A 19,754-nucleotide genomic window follows, 5' to 3' on the forward strand; every position below is an offset into this window, starting at 1 on the left:
AATCAACCTAAAGAAATCTGAAAATAACTCTAGGCTTTTCTCTCAAGTGTTTCACTCAGCCTTTTTCCACTCATGGATTTTTCTTGAGCTTTCTCACAATGCCTTTTCTCACAAAAAATTACAGAAAGATAAACTTAGAAAAGTACATTACAATCAGTAAAACATGAAGGAGATTGACTTCATCAACAGCCTCTAAGCTATGTGAAAAACCAGCTTTGCAAACCTCTGAATTTGTTCTTCAGTGTTGGCAGAATGCTTCTTTGAAAGAGAGCATTGTCCAAGTAGAAGAACTTCACAGGAAATACTTCACAGAACTCAACTTCTCAAACTCTGGTTTTCTCTCCTTGCTCCAGAATGAACAACAAGCTTCTTTTTATCTCCTTGCATGTTCTTTGGTTCTTCTTCCAAGGTCAACATCTTGAGCCTTGAGCTTCACCAACCTACAAGGTCACTTTTTCTTCTTAATCATCAAAGTGGAACCTTTCCTTCTGACGTTTCCAACTTGACCGAAAGCAATGAAGGAGTAACCGAAATTGTTTTCCAATAGTCAACCAAATCTGAACCATAGAGATGCAACTTGGTCCCCAAGAATCTCTTGTGACCGTGGATTTGTAGCAGTGAAGAACAGAGATCAACTTTTTCTTTGAATGCCATTTTCGGATAGAACAGAAAGTAGGGAAGAAAGGATGAAGATCTGATGCATGCAAGATGAGATGGATTACCTTTCTTAAGCTTGATTTGTATTAGATTTTCTGCTTTAGCTTCTGTGCTTCAAGCTTAGATTTTCTCTTTCTTGCTTCTTTGGTTACTGGCTTATGGAGGAAGCTTTTCTTCTCTTTCTCTTTCTTACTTTACTGAAGTCTTGATGTGACTTGATTAGAGAGGAGAACGTTGCTTTGGTTGGAGCAATATGGTGGAAATTGAAAATCAAATCGGGCTTGGATCGGTTTGGTTCATGTAACCCGTTTGACCCATCTGATTTCTTTGGCTTCTATCTTTTGCTTTTGTTTGGGCTTTACCCATCAGCCTTGCTATATCATTTTCATACCATTTGGGCTGCTTGAGATTTTGTTGGCCTGCAATATGAAATAAATAATTAGCAACATATACTTGTTAACACTTAACACTAATTATTTATTTTGCCCAAAAATAATGTTTGTCATCACTAATTAATTTAGTTAATTTCTTAACTCAACATATTGGATTCCTCTCCTTCTTCTTTCTCAGAATCTGAGTCGAGGTAGACCACCTCGGATAAGCGGTATTTCTTGAGTGCTGGATTTGGAGTATTTGCATCTAAAAAAGTTACAACAACATGCGGTTGGGGAGTTTCTTGGACAGAACCTCGATCTAAGTAAATAGTTTGGATCACAGTAGTTGTAGTTGTAATTATCCAAGCATGTTTGCTGATTCTATATTTTGAAGTGACGTTGGGGAGACACTAGGTTATTTCGACTCTATGTGCCATTTATACTCCTCTGGAGATAGTATAAAAAAGAAAAAAAAGGGTGAAAACTTAAAATATCTCGGTAAAAATACTATGTACAAAATATGTTGTAAAGATCTTGAAAAAGCAAGCAAGCAATTAATGATTTATTTGCTCCAACAATAAAAGAGAATCATAACTCTTCATTTCAAGAAAAATAAAAAAAGAAGACCAAAGAAAAAGAAAAAGATCAAGAAGGAGAGGGAGAGTGAGAGAAAGAAAAAACAACATATATAGTAATAGACTAATAGTGTATAAATTAAACAAATTAAAGATGATGATAAAAGAAATTAAGAATACAGACTTGGCTAAGCCTTTAATGACTACTACTACAGCAGGCAATAGCTCTCGGAAGAATACTAACCGCCGTGCGATCTCAGTACGATCCCCGTGCATTGCACGATTCATTCACTAGTGTTCACACTATAGTAGAGTACCTGAATTTGGTTGTCTTTTGCCGAGTTGGTTGGGACAATTTAAAAATCTAAAGTCTCTCAATTTGATGTCAAATTCATTCTCTGGTCCATTCTTTTTTCTATTGAGAATTTGACGAAATTAAAAGAGTTAAGTCTTGGAGGTAACATTTTCAATGGATCAATAACCCACAGTCTTGCAAAACTTATGGATCTATGGCATCTGAATCTTTCTTCTAATCATTTTTGGTGGTATTATTTCTGAAAGATTTGGCCAACTTGAAAATCTGGAATGGCTTTTGCTTTCTTCTAACTACTTGTGTTACCTAAATTATTTCTTTATCAATAATAGGCTTACCATTGTAATTATTTTTTAGTGAGAATACATAAAGAGTACATAGTATATAAGGTGTAATAACTCAACAAATATTTTTTAAAGAGATTTTTTATTCTCTTCTTTTTTCTTCTTTTTCTTCTTCAATAGCTTCATAAAATCCTATCTCTTCTTTCTCTTTATATTTCTCTTGTTATTGTTCTTTTCTTCAATCATCAAAGCCAAGCTTGATCTCCAGTCTTCAGACTTCAACGCCTTTAGAACTCTCCAAACTCCAAAGAGACCTTGGTCTCAATGCACCTTTAGTCGACGGTCAAGGCTTCCACCCATGCACCATCGATGGTGTGTTCTGTGACACCGCCACAACCACCTACCTCCTCTGCATCACGAGCTTTGTTTTCATCTCCAAGAATCTCAATGGAACCCTCTCTTCCACCATTGGACACCCCACTGAGCTTAAAAAACTCTCTTTATCTAATAACCACCTTGTTGACCGCATCCCAAACTCTATAGTCAACCTCAAGAAGCTCGAAATCCTCAACTTCCGTGGCAACGGCTTCTCCGGCGAAGTCCCGCCTCACCTTTCTTCGCTTGCAAGGCTCCGAGTCCTCAATGTCTCCTCCAACAAACTCTCTGGCAACCTCACTTCCTCAAGTATTTTCCGAACTTGGAAAAGCTAAACGTTGCCGACAACCTCTATGTTGGTCGTGTCCCAGTTTCTATTCGCTCATTTCGGAACCTCAAACACTTCAACTTCTCCGGCAATAGTTTCCTTGAAGGCTCAACGCCGATTGCCAAGAGTTTTGTTGTCCCAAGACGCTTCATCTTTGCTAAGGATGACGGAGAGAGTACCGACGGCGGCATAACCGCTCTTGCGCCATCTCCGAGATATCAAACAAAGGAGGAGGAGGAGCTATTTTCCTGAGAAGACGGATTAACAAATTCGTGGCCCCACCTCATGAGTCTTGTGTACTTGGATCTCTCGCATAATCAAATAAGTGGATCGATTCCTGAAAGCCTTTAAAATAAATTGCTCACATTGAAGTCCTTGGTTCTTAATGATAACTTCATAAATGGTTTGTTACCAAGTTCATTGGGCAAACTTGAATTCTGGAAAAGTTTTGATGTTTCCAACAATAAATTATCTGGCGAAATTCCAAACACAATTTGAAATCTTTCATTATTGTTGTTGCTGCATTTGAATAATAACAAGTTTAAAAGAAAACTTCCTTTGTCCTTGTTAAACATGAAAAGCTTGACATTATTAGATGTTTGGAGAGAATTAACTATCAGATTTTATACTTTCTTGGAATGGCAGTGAATTTTCATGCTTTCAAATTCTTAGGATGAGAAGAAACCGGTTATATGGTGGCATACCTTCAAGTCTCTGTCAATTTGATGCATTGCAAATTTTGGACCTTATTGAAAATAAATTAGTAGGTCTAATTCCTCATTGCATTACCAATGTTATAGGAATGACTTCTGTATATAATCCATCGGCATATAATCCATCATCTTCAATGGAATGGTATTATGAGGATGTGAAGTAAGTTATCAAAGGAAGAGAACTTCATTACATTCGTAATTTGATATATTATTATTATTTTATTATTATATTTTACATCATCTTCAGCGGAATGTTATTTTACCAATTCAAACCGCACATTATACTATAATGTTATTATTTTATTATTATATTTACAATTATACTTATAACATGTTCAATTTGTTATATATTTTTATATTATTCATATATTATTATTATTATTTAGTAAATATTTTATGTTCAAAATGTGAATTAACAAATATTTATCATAAATTATTCAAATAATAAACTAAATTTTAAAATAATAAATAAAATAATTAATTATAAGAAATAGTAAATTTTTGTAACAAAAAAAGTTTTGTTTTTAGAAGTTCAAAACTTTTTGTGTTAAAAACTAAATTAGTTGAAAATTTCCATTTTTTTATCAAATTTTGTTTTATTTCAAATTTTTTAAAATCCTCTCGCTTTTTTTGGTAAATAAAATTTTAAATTATGTAACAAAACTAAAGTTATTTGGCGGTGTTTGAGCTCTTTTTTTGGGGATATGGGCTTTACAAGTAGATAATTCGATTCGAAAATTGACTTTTGATCAAAGAAATATTTATTTATCTTATGTTTGATCTTTCTATAGTGTGAAATAATACAATGTCTACTATAATGTGAACACTAATGAATGACCCATGCGATGCACGGAGATCGTACTTGAATCGCACAGGACTATTCACACAAAAATTTAAAAAATAGGGTATACATAAATAACATAATTTCATAATTGAATTAAATTATATTTTAAATATTGTTCATATCCTGCTCCAACGCTAAGGTGCAGGTCCAAATAAATAAAAGGGGCCTAATCCATGAGATTGGCATCCCTTCGTAACCGACCTCCCCGCAGGAGGTTAGACTCGACGCCAAGAAGTCGGGAACGTGGATTAGCTAGAAGATAAAGCCTACGTGAATAGGTAATTGACCCTAAAATCTCTCAACCCACTTCTAAGTAGTCAAATCTCAACTTCCCTAAGATAAAGGGATGATTATCCTCCTTAAAAGGTAGAACTACTCCAACGGTGGTTATGGGTTCACCACTATATATACACTAACACCCCTCAGGTATCACTAGTTCCCATACTCTCTAAACTTGCTTAGACCCTTGCTTACTTAGGCATCGGAGTGTCTTTGCAGGTACCACCCCCCTCTCCTCCATTCACTCACAAGTCGGACGAAGGCTCCTAGCTCGGAACCACGTTAGAAGGCCTTCTGCCTCAAACGATTGGGCCAACCTTACGAGTCCAACCCACTAATATCTGGTTACCCAACATAACATTGGCGCCGTTGCCGGGGACTCGTGAGATCGACCTTCAATGGCGGACAATTTTTCTGAAGACGACCACGCCACGACCGATTCAGAACAAGAAGATCTGAACACCAAAAATAATGACGCGGAAATGACCCTCCACCAAGAAGAGAATGACCAACACAGAGAAGGCACCTCTGGGTTAAAAAATCTAAAGATAAACTCCTCAGAGGGACGCGAATCAGGAAAAGAATGACCACCCCACCCAGCGAGCTAATGGGATTGGTCCACGGCCATCAAGGACGCTTGGAGCAGCTGGAACAGGAATTAGAACGACAGCAAGAGGCGGAGAGGAACTTAAGGTAGGAGATAGACCGACGAAAAGAGTTAGAGGAAAAACTCTTGAAATTAGAATCTTCTCTTAAAAATCGGAACTCTCGCAACGACCAAGAAGATTCACCCTGGGGAGGAGAAGACCTGCTTAGCGAGGACATTATGAGGGCAAAAGTTTCAAGGAACTTCAAAAGTCCAGATATGGACCTCTATGACGGGACCACGGATCCAAAACATCATCTGAGTAACTTTAAAAGTCGGATGTACCTGGCCGACGCTTCTGATGCTACCCGTTGCAAGACTTTTCCGACCATCTTGACGAAAGCAGCGATGAAGTGGTTCGACAGCCTCCCTCCAAGATCGTCACGAGCTTCGATGACCTCTCGCAGAAATTCCTGATGCGGTTCTCCATTCAAAAAGACAAGGTAAAACACGCACCAAGCCTCCTGGGTGTGAAACAGGAGATCGGAAAACCTTTAAGAGATTACATGGAAAGGTTCAACAAAGCGTGCTTGGAGATTCAAGATCTGCCCACGGAGGCAGTAATCACGGGCCTAGTGAATGGACTCAGGGAAGGCTCTTTCTCCCAGCCCATATCAAAGAGGCACCCGACCTCCTTAAATGATGTGCAGGAAAGAGCTGAGAAGTACACCAATACAGGAGAAAATGAGGAGCAGAATTGTGGTCCATGAAAAAAGGGTGGTGACCCTCAACAGCTTGAACTTTAAAAAAGAAGTTTTTAAAATCATGGAAAGATTTATCGAAAAGAGTAAAAACTCTCCGACCTTGTATGGCACAGAAAGACACCCACTGGTGTTTGTTATTTTGCCCACTAAAAGGCTTGGTCATGTGAAAAAGAAAAAAGAAGATCTTTAAAGAGGTCAAAAAATCTAGTGCATGGCTAATAAATTGATAAATTTTCAAAAAATCCCAAGAATTAGGGGTGAAGCTGGGTAGGGGCAACGCAACAATGAGATAAAACGGCTATCTCAAAGTCGGAGAAAGGAAGAAAAACACCCAAATGAGTGAAAAAACTTTCATACATAAAGAAAAAATGAGGGTCCTCATCAGAAACCTTCCCAAAGCAAACTCGGTCTTCGGGACCCGGGACGACCAGTTCATATTTCGGCTCATCCTCATCCAGAGCGCAAATTCTGTGACGAGTGCGCAAGTCAGTCAGATAGTCAGTATCTACCAAGGGACTTTCCCCAAGAACGGTGTCATCAACCCACAACGAAAGAGACTCTAAGGAAGACATCTTTTTTTTTTCTAAAAGGAGTGACGAATCCTACAAAGAAAAAAGAAAAAGAATCAAAATGGGGTCTCTAAAGTTCTAAGACAAACGAGCAGAATCACTAGGACTAACACTCCTTCAAACAAAGGCACGTAAGAAAAAGCGCTCTGTAAAGGAGGAGCAACAAAAGAAACTGACATTTTTCTCGAGTAGAAAGCAGAAGCGACAGCACTCGAAACGATAGGAGTTTCCTTCTTTCGAACGGCAAAGGGTGCAAGTACGAAATTTTTTCAGAAATGAAACAAGGAAAGAGAGAGAAAGTATTTATAAATACGTTAGGGGCATAATAGTAAAACGACGTGATCATTTAAGAAATGCGTCGTTACCAATGTAACTGCCCCCCACGTTTAAATACTAAAATCCTTGAAGAGACGCGACATTTGATTAGACGCGACGGTCAAGGAATTTAAATCACGTCGGTTCCTCACCACGTCGGCTACAGTCCCGAGCTATATACTCGCGCCCAACTCAAAACTGAGAAAGATTGGACTTGAGTAGGGGCACTGTTCATACCCTAACCCAACGCTAAGGCTCAGGTCCAAATAAACAAAAGGGAGCCCAATCCATGAGATTGGCATCCCTTCGTAACTGACCTCCCCGCAGGAGGTCGGGCTCGACGCCAAGAAGTCGGGAATGTGGATTAGCTGGCAAATAAAGCCTACGTGAATAGGTAACTGACCCTAAAATCTCTCAACCCACTTCTAAGTAGTCAAATCTCAACTTTCCTAAGATAAAGGGACGGTTATCCTCCTTAAAAGGTGAAACTACTCCAACGGTGGTTATGGGTTCACCACTATATATACACTGACACCCTCAGGTATCACTAGTTCCCATACTCTCTAAACTTGCTTAGACCCTCGCTTACTTAGGCATCAGAGTGTCTTTGCAGGTACCACCCCCTCTCCTCCATTCACTCACAAGTCGGACGAAGGCTCCTAGCTCGGAACCACGTTAAAAGGCCTTCTTCCTCAAACGATTGGGCCAACCTTACGAGTCCAACCCACTAATCTCCGGTTACCAAACGTAACAATTGGATTCTATTTTTTATAAACCGTTGGATCGGACCAGATCCAATCAAATCCAAACTGTATAATATACTATAATGTTATTATTTTATTAATATGTTTACAATTATACTTATAACATGTTCAATTTGTTATATATTTTTATATTATTTATGTATTATTATTATTTAGTAAATATTTTATGTTCAAAAAATGTGATTTATTTATTTATTTTAGCTAATCTATAATTTTATTTCTATTGTTATGTTATCGTTGGTTTTTAAGATATTATTGAGACTTGTTATGCCATTGATAGTTATTTAAAATTTGATGTTGAGACTTGTTATATATGTTTAATTTTTTTAATTTACAAACTGCAAATCCAATACAATGTAAACCGCTTGAAATTGTATTAGATCGGATCGAATTTTTGTAAAAAAATCATCCGATCAAAATCGCACCGCAAGTAAAATTAGTGTTTGATTCGGACGAGTTTTTTACTCAAAACCGATCAAAATCGCATGACGAACACCCTAGCATATATAGTAGTAGATTTTGCTGTCTCTGCGCTCTTGTATACGCTATACATCTACACCCTTTCTCGTCCTTGATGGATGCAGAAAAGAAGATGGTGGCCACATTCCTCAAGTTATGCCATTCTTTTACGAAGGAAGTGGAAATTCCCAGCAAGGCACTCAAGAAGTTCCTTATCAGGGTAACTTCTCCAACCACTACTGGCGACCTTCAAGCCTTCCCACGCTCTTGTTTTGGAAGTATGCCTATGCAAGCTTCTGTGCTCTTGAACAGAAAATGGCGATGGGTCTATTCAAGAAGCCTCAAATCCCCGATCTCAATTTCCACGCACCACGCAAGGACGAAGCTGGTCCCTTTCAGATGCGCATCATGCAGGTACGTGTTATATACGTTAACTAATGGTGTTATGTTTTCAAATTCTAATCAACTAATCAAGCTTCTATGATTTTGAACAGAAAATTGATGGCCCCATTCAAGAAGTCTCAAATCCACGATCTCAATCTCCTCGCACCACGCGAGGATGAAGTTGAATCCTCTCAGAAGCTCACCATGCGAGTACGTGTCATATACCTTGACTAAATCGTGTCATGTTTTTAAATTCTAATCAACTACCTTATTCGTATCTAGTATTACTACGGAAGTAGAGTTTATTCTGATCGGTTGAATTTTTTTTTTTATTCAGATTTTTTTTTGCTGATTAAGTGTTGGGCAGATTTTAATAAAATTATTGTTCTTGGACTTTTTCATTGCTTTTCCATTGCAACAGCTGTTACTACCAAAAGAAAGGCAGTTCATCAGGCCTATCAAAGTGGGGGCAAAAGGTTTAAGGTGAGTGAGGGCAATGCAAACTTTTCCAAGAAAAAGAAAATTATCGTAATTGAAGATTAAAAAGAACAATGCAAGTTGACTGTGTTTTGTACTTTTGTATGGATTATATGATGTTGGGTGATTCTCTTATGGCTAAGCTTACTGTGCCTAAGTGTGGCTAAGGATTGACCATCCAGTAAATAAACAACACCTGGCAAACTGGTTGCAGATACTTTTTTACTTCCTCTTCGTATAAGACAAAAACATTATTAAGCAAAAAAGAAAATCATCTTTAAATTTCTGAAATTTCAATCTCATCACTTCTTCTCTCTCAGCATCTCAAATTTCATATACATATTTATCACTAAGGCTTGGAGTTCCGATTGGGATGATAAAAAAGGAAGAACATCAAGGCCAGTGTTCTCCCCAAGCAATCCATAACACTATCCAAAGCTACTAAGAACAATTATTTCTCCAACAGCAAATGCAGCATCACAATCTATATGGCACTAATATTTATGTCGGGGGTAGCATCAACAATGGAAGAGGGTTAATGTTCTTTTCTTAAGAAAACTCAAATCATGCAATCACCATGGTCTGTGTCTTCATATAATACGACTCTTTTACGTATCGAAAATTTTTTATTTTTTTCATCCATTGCTATCCATTGCTATATCGGTAATGTCCAATCTTTTTCAATTTAGATGTTGAAAATTTATAAATTTGTCCCGATGATTTGTCAATAGGTTCAAATAAATTATTGACTATTCTTGTTTATTGATTGAAGAATTTCACTATGCTTCATTTGTACAATTACAATCTTTAGCCTAGTCAAAATATAACTTTGTAACTCCACATGTGATGACGTGTCTAAATTTAATTCATTTCTAAAATTTGGCCGCCCTAACCACCAAAACCCTGTGGCTATCAGAGACACCACCTTATATGTTCTGTTTTCAGTTCAGGGCACTATATTTGCTCAGATGTACTTTTTGTTTCTCGTCGAGTTTGAGGCAGTTAATTTTTCACAAATGATAGCATAATATAACTCTTCCTTTTATTTCTGTTTTAGAATCATATATAATGCAAAGAAAAAAAAAGATCAATTTAAGAATTTGTTATTTGTCACCATTTTTAATATCCGGCCCATTGTTGAGTCTCAACTCTCAACTCTCAACTCTCAACTCTCAACTCTCAAGCCCTTAATTGCATGAGTAATTGGATGATTATGCTCAATAGCACACATGTAACATGTTGTTTGTTTCTTTTCTTCTCCTTTTCCCCGTCGCACCCCTCCTCAGAATTAGGTGCTGAATTGTTTTACAACTAGAACCCCTTATTCTTAAATAAGAAAATCTTATATCTCTAGTACGATTTCCGTGCGTATAAGCAAAAAATAACGGTTGCCTGGCCGAAAGTTAATTAATAACTTCCGCGAAATTTTGGACATATATATATAGGCCTAAATAAACTGTCTTACAAAATGGGATTTGTGAAATATAGACCCAGAGATTTTTGGTCATGGGCTTCTGGCCCAATTGACAAAACCACCCATACTCCCCGACCCGACCCGCATCCCAACCCAGCTGAAGAGATGTGCCATCTCCATTCTCCTGTCTGGAACTCCAGGATCGTGTCCCGCCGCACGAACCACTGCTCTCCCCTCTCTGGTTTCAACGCCAGCGTACTCATCTCTGCAAGCCTGCCTCCACTCCTTCTAGCCTTCACCGTCTTCACCACTTCACTTTCCTTAGCGGAAGACACGTTGCTCGGACTGAGTTATCGCCGCCTGAACTCGAACCCCGACGAGGAAAGATTGGCGGGAGATCCTCTTCAACTAGGTTCCCCCCACACGAATGGCGCTGATCGACGGCGGTTGACTTTGCGAGCTCGATGGAGCCGTGTGCATCTTCTTCCTTCCCCTTTAGGGTTTTACAGAGTCAAATTTGACCCCATTTTTTCTTCCCAACCACCGTCGTCACCAGCGACCATGCACCGTATCCCGCAATGGCACCATTTCCCGTCACGAATTTCAATTTCTCGTCCTACACTCTAAATTGTCGCTCCAAAACGGTACGCTTTTTTATCACTTGATTTTATCGTTGAGATCCTAGTCCCAATCTATTCTGAGCTCTCAGGTTTTCAATTCAATGGATTCGTGTCAAATCTCTAGCTCAATGGGCGTATCGAACCTATCATTGCAAAGAAGAAAATCGATTGTGTTTTTAAGTGTTTCAGAGCTTCATACATGATAATGGGTTCGAGCAATGAATTCTTTAGTCCTTTTAGGTCATAGGATGGTTCACAAGTTTCCACATTGTGTGAACATTTGTAGGAAATTATGCAATCAACCTTTTCATTGCGATGATGATGAGGTTCGGAGTGGTTTTGAATTCGTTGAGGAGCCTTTGAAGAAAATGTGTGCTACCTCTTGTGACATTGTTGATTTTGATTTGAATGGGGATAACGCTAGCTTCGAGAGGAAGCAATTTTTGCATAGGAATGGGTCCATAGAAAATGTGAGGATGGATGCTGAGAAAATTCTTGAGGTTCTTGGACAGGATAGTCCCGAGTTAGATTTTAGACTGGCTTTGGATGGATTGCGTGTTAGGCCATCAGCTTTTCTCGTGAGGGAGGTTCTGTATGGGATGTTGAAAGGCATAAACTGCGAAAACAAGGGGAGATGCGCTAAACTGGCGTACAAATTTTTTCTGTGGTGTGGGCAGCAGGAGGGTTACTGGCACACTGCAAATTCCTATCACTTGGTTCTGCAGATATTTGCCGCGTGTGATGAGTTTCAAGCGATGTGGAGGCTTGTTGATGAGATGATTGAGAAAGGATTTCCAGCTACTGCTCGCACTTTCCACATTTTGATTTGCACTTGTGGTGAGGCAGGGTTTGCTAGGAAGTTGGTGATGAAGTTCATTAAGTCAAAATCATTTAACTACCGGCCCTTTAGGCACTCCTACAATGCAATTCTCCATTGTCTTCTTGTTTTAAACCAGTACCGTTTGATTGAGTGGGTTTACAGGCAGATGTTGCTTGATGGTTTTTCCTCTGATGTTTTGACTTACAACATTGTTATGGTAGCAAAGTATAGACTTGGAAAATTTAATCACTTTAACAGGTTGCTTTACGAGATGGGTAGAAATGGTCTTTCTCCTGATTTTCATACTTACAACATTCTTCTTCATGTTCTTGGTAAAGGAGATAAACCTCTTGCAGCTCTTAATCTTCTAAATAGCATGAAAGAAACTGGTATAGAGCCAACTGTTCTTCATTTCACCACATTAATTGATGGACTAAGCAGAGCTGGAAATCTAGAGGCTTGCAAGTATTATTTTGACGAAATGATAAAAAATGGGTGTATGCCAGATGTGGTGGCATACACTGTAATGATCACAGGATATGTGGTGGCTGGTGATCTTGAAAGAGCTCAGGAAATGTTCAATGAGATGATTTCTAGAGGACAAATCCCAAATGTATTTACATACAATTCCATGATTCGTGGATTATGTATGGCCAGAAAGTTTGATGAAGCATGCTCAATGCTACAGGAAATGGAGGCCAAAGGTTGTAGTCCAAATTTTGTTGTCTATACTACATTAGTGAGTAATTTACGGAATGCTGGAAAGCTTGCTTTAGCACATCAAGTGATAAGGCAGATGATGGAGAAGGGGAAGTATACCCACCTTATTTCAAGCATCAAGGTGAAAAGGCGCAAGAAATAGCAGATATAGATTGTCTCATAGGGGATTTTAATCACTGGGTTTTCAAGTAACTCTGATGGTTATGCAGCTAGTTATTAAGCCGGAGAACCAAAGTATGTGATTTCTCCCTTCTAATATATATTTTCTTTAGTGACTATTATACGACATGTAACCCTGAATCTTATCATTTTATTTTAATATGTGATCAATGCCAAGCTTGTTATTTGTGTTTATCCTTCATAATACTACTTTTCAGTTGGTTGATTCAATCCTATAGCTGGTGGAGAAACTGGCGGCAAGCAATAATGCAGGTATTTTGGAGGTACAGATGATTGTATGGTATTAAAATGATAATGATAATAAGAAAATAAATGACAAAACGTGCTGCATATACTCACTTCTACATTATTTTCCTGCAGCTTGACCTTATAATTGGAAACAATGAGAGCAACGAGTTGTTGGTCATCTCAGTCACTGATCAAATTTCTCAAATGAAGCAAGCTTGTATCAGATTAGAATTGCAAGCTGTTTCTGAAGAGCTTCATGAGCATTTTTTCACTTTACTGGTATCCAATCACACGTCTTTGTTGCTGGGGCTTCAAGGACAACCACTTCCAACATAAAGCTTGAGCAGCACGTTCACTTGCTTTATTGTTTCGTTGGCTCATTTGTCGGCTAGGTATCTTGCACCTTGTTATCTCACCGTAAGCGGTACATGCTGATTCTTAACCTGCCATCCTTGGCTCTTATGAACGGTATTTGCTGGTGCAATGCATATTATTCATCTTCTTAGGCATGTGTTACTGCTGTGCATATGCAAATAGGCTCACAACAAGCTATTGTAGATGCCTTTGGTGTTGGGCATATTGAAGTCCGCCCCTGTAGATATAATATAATGTTTTGCCTCTAAAAAAAGTGAAAAGAACTCCCTTCTATAATCTGCATATCTAAATCTACAATTCATTGAAGTTGATTTTTGTTGTATACCAACTTCCATTACATTCTCATTCAATTCAAAATTTACAAGGTAGAAAAAATATTATTCATTTCATTTATATATGCCGATGTCTTTCCAGTTTATCTTACTATTTTTTATGTCTCCAAGATTTAAATATAGGCCAAAGAAATTGTCTATTTTTTATGTTTACCAAATACATTGTAACTTAAATTGTATTCACATACATATAATTGTAACCGTACCAAATTTACAAGATATATTTTGGAAGGGAATGAGTATTATGTTCTTGTTGATTAAATTGGTCAATTATATTGGTTAGCAGGGTGACATGTCAATCCATTATCCATGCAATCAAGGCATGAACCCTTAGTAGTTGTCTAGTTGAATACCGCTAAGTGAAAAATCTAATCTTGGAAATTTGAAATTTCCAATTTCCAATTATTTTCTTCTGTTTCTTTTTTTCAAGGCTTCATTGATGTCTAGATTAATTTGTTGATGCAAGCATCATGAATAGGTTTGACTGATTGGTGATATAGTGTTGCACTCTTGCACGTATCTTTCAGTAACTACTCAGAAAATAAAAAATAAATATAAAAGACCCTTAAATTTGCAAGTCCTTTCACTCCTTTGCCCTACTTTACATATAATAATGAGATTGAAGAGAGAGAACCTTATATATTGATTTACTTTCTTTGCCTTTACATCTTTTGCCTTCCATGCATCCTATTGAATATTGATTGTTATAAGAGGAAAATGAGACAATTTCTTTCATCCGATGAAATAGATCAATCTTGGCCTATATTTAGTAACAATGTAACATCATCTGTCATTGGCTATGTCATGATAATTGCCAGTCCCGAAAATTCTTCTGTGGAATGTGGACACTAGTCGCCACAAATAATGTTGATAAGATATAGATCCATCATTAATACATATGTTAAATATAAGGTCAATAACTATAATTCATAACGGTGGCACTTATATGCTTAAAGATGCACAATACTAATATCAGTCATATTTATTGTAACTGTTGGAACCATGCCATAAATCCAAATTGATTAGGCATTCTTAGAACAAAATATTGAGCCCCAATACTAAAATGACCATGCTTATAAGCCATACCTAACTAATTACTTTTTTAAAAAATGATTAAATCAAAATGCTTTGCTCAGCAAGCAATATTGTGCACGAGCCGTCTCATAAAGAAATTAAGAAAAATTTGAAAATCACTTTTGTCTTTATCAATTGTTTTATTAGAAAGGCTGGATTTTGCTAGCATCTTTGGACTTTGGTGCCATTGAGTTAAGAGAAAATGACCCACAAGCGAATAGGAAAGGAACTTCGTGATGGCCAAATAACTTCTTGGCCTTATTACATAACCAAACTTTACCACAATTCATAACCGTATGATATGAAATTATGAATAAAAGAGATATAGATGTTGTCATAGTCACAATAACAATACCCTAATAGCCATTTGCATAATAAACTAAAATAAAATATCTTGCAACAATTAATAAGTAGAAAACTAGAGCTATCTGAAATTTGCAGCTTGTCAATTACCAAAGCTTCTCTTATATTGGAAAAATGCTAAAAGGAAAATAGAAAAAATAAATGGAGAGAATAGGAAAAGAAACTATTTTATCCTATGAAAATTGAAAAACATTGTCTAATATTTATTCTCTGTTAGTCAAATTTTGGGAATACTCTATTAAAAAACTCATTTGCATCTTGGCAATTGATTTATGCAGGAAACAGCAGATTTGAGAAGAAGAAGGGGAAAAAAAACTATAGACAACTATGCATCTTATAATGGCTTCTGAATATAAGAAAAATATGCAAACCAATTAAAAATAAAAAATAAAAATAAAAGGGTGAAGAATTGTGATAAGACCAATGAGATAAGTATTGGGGATTTTTTTTTTTCATTTCTTTTCTTCCTTCTTTTCCTCCTTCTTCTCTTCCTTTTTCTCTTCTTTCTTCTCCTCTTTCTTTTCTTCTTTCTTCTCTTCCTTCTTCTCTTCTTTGGCAGGTCCAACAGATATGATATCAACCTTGCCAACTTTCTTGAGCTTCTTCACAATTGCCACTGTGTCCATTTGTCCAATCACTGTTAGCTTCTGCTCCTTTATATCTGCTGCTATTGAATCAACTCCTATATATATGAGTTCATCAAAATTAATCAGATCACAACCTTATATTATATTATTAGTCACATATTAATATGAAATTATATATGAATTCAAGGTATAAATAAATAAATAAACATAAACTATACTCACCAAATATATCTGCAGCTGCTTCAATAGCTTTCTGCTTTGTTTTATCATCAGTCATAGTCAAAACCTTTAACACAACCTTCTGCTATATGGATCCATAGAAAGAATACACAAAAGGGTGTTAAGAAAATTAGTAAAGACATATAATTTTAAATTAATTAATCATAGATATGGTATTGGATCCAAGAGGAAGAAAGAGAGAGAAGTGAATGTACCTGAGCCATTTGAAGAGGATCTAGCTAGGCTAGAATAATGGTGTGAAACAAACTTGGGAGTAGAGTGTTGAGGCCTTAAATATGTACTAAGACTAAGAGGGTAAGTTAATTATTTATACTTATATATATATATATATTTATGTTACTAATACTATATGTTAGGTGAATGGTTATGGGGTGTGACTGTGAGAGAGTCATATCAAACAGATGGAGCCCTTTAAATGCAAATTTCTTGCCGCATGGTTCAATTCTATCCCACATGCGACAAATCTTTGACATGGTGATGCCATCTTCAATCTTTTTTTTTAATATATATAATTTTATTTTATTTTAGGTTTTTGATCAATTTTATATATTAAAAATTAAAATTTTAATTTTATTTTATTGGATAACAAATTTTTTTATTTTAAGATCTTTAATTAATACAAAATTCTTTAAAAAGATTACAAAAAAAATTCAATTATATTATATATATATATTAAAATTAATTACTAAATTATATATAAAAATATAAAATATACATTAAAAATAAGTTAATAATAATTAATTCAATAGTTTATTTTTTGTGCATATATAATATTTTTATATTAATAATGCAATTTATAAGAACTTAGAGTTTTAACTTTACTAGGGATAGTCATCTATATGAATCAGTTCACTTCCAATTAAATAATTTTCATTTCATCCGTTATTGTTATCATTCCTTGTGGGAAAAAAAATTGGTCACGCCAGGGTTGTACACTTGTACTTATTATAATAATGATGATAATATTCATACGTAAGAGAATTGAAAAGGATCAAAATAAATATAAAATAGCAAAATTCCTATATGGATTTGGTTAGACATTTGTTTGTTTCATCAAAAGAAATTCAGAAGTTTAAGAAAATTTGGGCATCATGATCATTTTTTTTTATTTTGACCTTATATAAACAAATAAATGTTCTCTAAAATGAATTTTTTCAATAAAGGAGAAAAAAAAGAAAGCTAGAATATTGGAGAAGGTAATTTCTAGGGAATGTTTCTTATTCTTCTTTTGTAGCAGGAAAGTTTGAAAATATCTATTGAATTTTCAATAATTATGTAACAAGATCAAGCTCAGAAGTCTATGGTGTTTCAAAATAAAAACAAAATGCAATACTCAACTTGGTGGTAGATAAATATTAATTATTAGTTAATTAATAATATTAAAAACCCATGATAAGTCATTTCAAAATTTATGCTTTCTTTACAGTGCCAATGAGGCACCAACCCAAATTTCTCTATCAAGACAAAGAATCATTCAATATAAAATAATTTGAAGAAAAGCATTGTGACTTAACAGCAGACATGGGCACGGCTTACATTCATAATGTTGGTTTTAGATTGTTGTCTGTTCTAATATATGCTATATGCTTTCATCAGAATATTTTCTCAATGTTGCACAAAACTATTTCTTAATAATGGCACCGCAAAATTAAACTTTGAAAGGTTAGAATATATTAAGATGAACTAGTTTTTATTAGAATCATTTAGTATATCTATTGATATAAATTTTGATCTATAAATATTCGACACAGAAAATTCAAAATAATGATAAGTGTTTCTTGTGTTAGGTACCAGACAAATGACACAGCAAAATATAGAGATGAAAAATTAGAAATTTGTATAAAATATGGAAATAATTGAATAATTTTCTTTGAGAATTACAACTTCTCTCTATCACAAGGAGACTACAATAACACTCTCTCTTGACAAAAGGAGAACACACTTCTCTCTATCAAATATAGGAGAAAACTACTCAAAGAAATCTTATGTTATTCTATCTGGATGACTTGATTGAAATGAATTAAAGAAAAACTCAATTTATAGGTGAGTCTCTTCAATATGAACCATCCGTCAATTAGAGGTATATAATTCTTCTCTTTTTCAACCACTAAAATTCTAAGGTTATAAATTAAGATTGTTTATTACTCTCATTTTATTTAGTTATTATTTATTTATATATTTTCTAAAATTAGCTTTACTAATTTTCACAATCTCCCACTTAAAGCTAATTTTGATAAATTTTCAAAATTCATGTTGCTCATGTATTCCATAGGCCGTATGAGGATCTACACCATTCAAACTTTTCTGTGTTGATTGGTTTTGTCATGGCATCTGCTAGGTTATCTTTAGTGTGAATCTTCTGCATATCAACACTTCCTTCTTCTACTACTTCCCGAACAAAGTGATATTGTACTCCAATGTGTTTTGTTCTTGAATGAAAGGCAGGATTCCTTGCAATGTGCAAGGCACTCTGACTATCACAATACACAGAAATCTTCTGTTGTTTGTGCCCGAGTTCTTCTATCAACCTTTGGATCCAAATAGCTTCCTTGCATGCTTGTGTAGCTGCCATATATTCAGCTTCTGTAGTAGATAAAGCTACAACAGTCTGTAATTTAGATAGCCAGCTCACAGCTCCTCCTGCAAGTGTAAACACATAGCCTGTAGTAGATTTTCGTTTATCAAGATCACCTGCAAAGTCTGAGTCGACATATCCATTGACAATGAATTCTGATCCTCCAAACATAATGCAACATTTGAGGTTCCTTTGATGTATCTCAAGATCCTCTTAACAACATTCCAATGCTCTTTACCCGGATCTGCCATAAATCGACTTACCACCGCAACTGCTTGAGCAATATCTGGCCTTGTACAGATCATGGCATACATAAGGCTTCCCACCGCTGATGCATACGGTACTCGAGACATTTCCATCCTCTCTGCTTCACTACTAGGGCACATACTTGAGGATAATTTGAAATTCATAGGAAGTGGGGTTGAAATTGGCTTACATTCTTGCATATTGAAGCGTTGCAAGATTTTCTTCAAATAATTCTTTTGCGATAGCCAAATCTTCCTATCTTTTTTGTCTCGGTGAATTTGCATCCCTAAAATCTTGTTTGCTGGTCCCAAGTCTTTCATATCAAACTCCCTAGCCAATTGTGCCTTCAATTCTTGGATTTGATCTTTGTTGGGACCTACCACCAACATGTCATCCACATACAACAGCAGAATGATGAAATCATTATCACCAGACCTCTTGTAATAAGTACAATGATCTGAACTAAGTCTGTTGTATCCAAGGCTAATAATGAAAGAATCAAATCTCTTGTACCAACACCTTGGCGCCTGCTTTAGACCGTACAGAGATTTAGTTAACCTGCAAACCAAGTTTTCTTTTCCTTGTTCTTCAAAACCTTCTGGTTGGAGCATATATATCTCTTCTACAAGTTCTCCATGAAGAAAAGCAGTCTTTACGTCTAATTGCTCTAGATGTAAATCAAATGCAGCACATATAGCCAAAACTACTCTAATAGTAGTTAGTCTCACCACTGGAGAAAATATTTCATTGAAGTCAATACCTTCTTTCTGAGCATATCCCTTGACAACCAATCTTGCACGATATCGTTCCACCTGATCATTACTATCTCGTTTGATCTTGTAAACCCATTTGTTACCAATGGCTTTCCGACCTGCTGGAAGTTCAACAAGTTTCCAGGTATGGTTCCTATGTAATGCCTC

The 19,754-nt window shown here is 36.0% G+C and overlaps 3 protein-coding genes across 7 annotated transcripts; 2 read left to right on the forward strand and 1 right to left on the reverse strand.

Moving 5' to 3' along the window:
• The first annotated feature begins 8,115 nt into the window (after positions 1–8,115).
• LOC112799867 (uncharacterized) lies at positions 8,116–9,277 on the forward strand. The gene is made up of 3 exons (XM_025841860.3): positions 8,116–8,613; positions 8,694–8,793; positions 9,005–9,277. The coding sequence occupies exons 1-3, from the start codon at positions 8,315–8,317 to the stop codon at positions 9,068–9,070; spliced, it is 465 nt and encodes a 154-aa protein (XP_025697645.1). The 5' UTR covers positions 8,116–8,314; the 3' UTR covers positions 9,071–9,277.
• A 1,248-nt stretch (positions 9,278–10,525) lies between these two features.
• Positions 10,526–13,810, forward strand: LOC112802852 (pentatricopeptide repeat-containing protein At1g55630). 4 transcript variants are annotated; one of them, XM_025846225.3, is made up of 4 exons: positions 10,663–11,118; positions 11,381–12,868; positions 13,012–13,066; positions 13,175–13,810. In XM_025846225.3, exon 2 carries the CDS (start codon positions 11,463–11,465, stop codon positions 12,774–12,776), a length of 1,314 nt encoding a protein of 437 aa, XP_025702010.1. In that variant the 5' UTR covers positions 10,663–11,118; positions 11,381–11,462; the 3' UTR covers positions 12,777–12,868; positions 13,012–13,066; positions 13,175–13,810. The 4 variants fall into 4 exon arrangements, with proteins under 4 accessions (XP_025702008.1, XP_025702009.1, XP_025702010.1 ...); XM_072237877.1 differs by having other exon boundaries at positions 10,665–11,118; positions 13,012–13,077; XM_025846223.3 differs by having other exon boundaries at positions 10,526–12,868.
• Positions 13,811–15,368: 1,558 nt separating this feature from the next.
• On the reverse strand, positions 15,369–16,401 carry LOC112802853 (heavy metal-associated isoprenylated plant protein 39). Of its 2 annotated transcripts, none has more exons than XM_025846228.3 (3): positions 16,208–16,401; positions 15,996–16,074; positions 15,369–15,868 (listed from the first exon to the last, which is right to left on the reverse strand). In XM_025846228.3, exons 1-3 carry the CDS (start codon positions 16,214–16,216, stop codon positions 15,639–15,641), a joined length of 318 nt encoding a protein of 105 aa, XP_025702013.1. In that variant the 5' UTR covers positions 16,217–16,401; the 3' UTR covers positions 15,369–15,638. The 2 variants fall into 2 exon arrangements, with proteins under 2 accessions (XP_025702013.1, XP_025702012.1); XM_025846227.3 differs by having other exon boundaries at positions 15,996–16,077.
• Positions 16,402–19,754: the final 3,353 nt, after the last annotated feature.

Source organism: Arachis hypogaea, chromosome 5 (assembly GCF_003086295.3).
Source record: "Arachis hypogaea cultivar Tifrunner chromosome 5, arahy.Tifrunner.gnm2.J5K5, whole genome shotgun sequence".
In the NCBI taxonomy this organism is placed as follows: domain Eukaryota; kingdom Viridiplantae; phylum Streptophyta; class Magnoliopsida; order Fabales; family Fabaceae; genus Arachis; species Arachis hypogaea.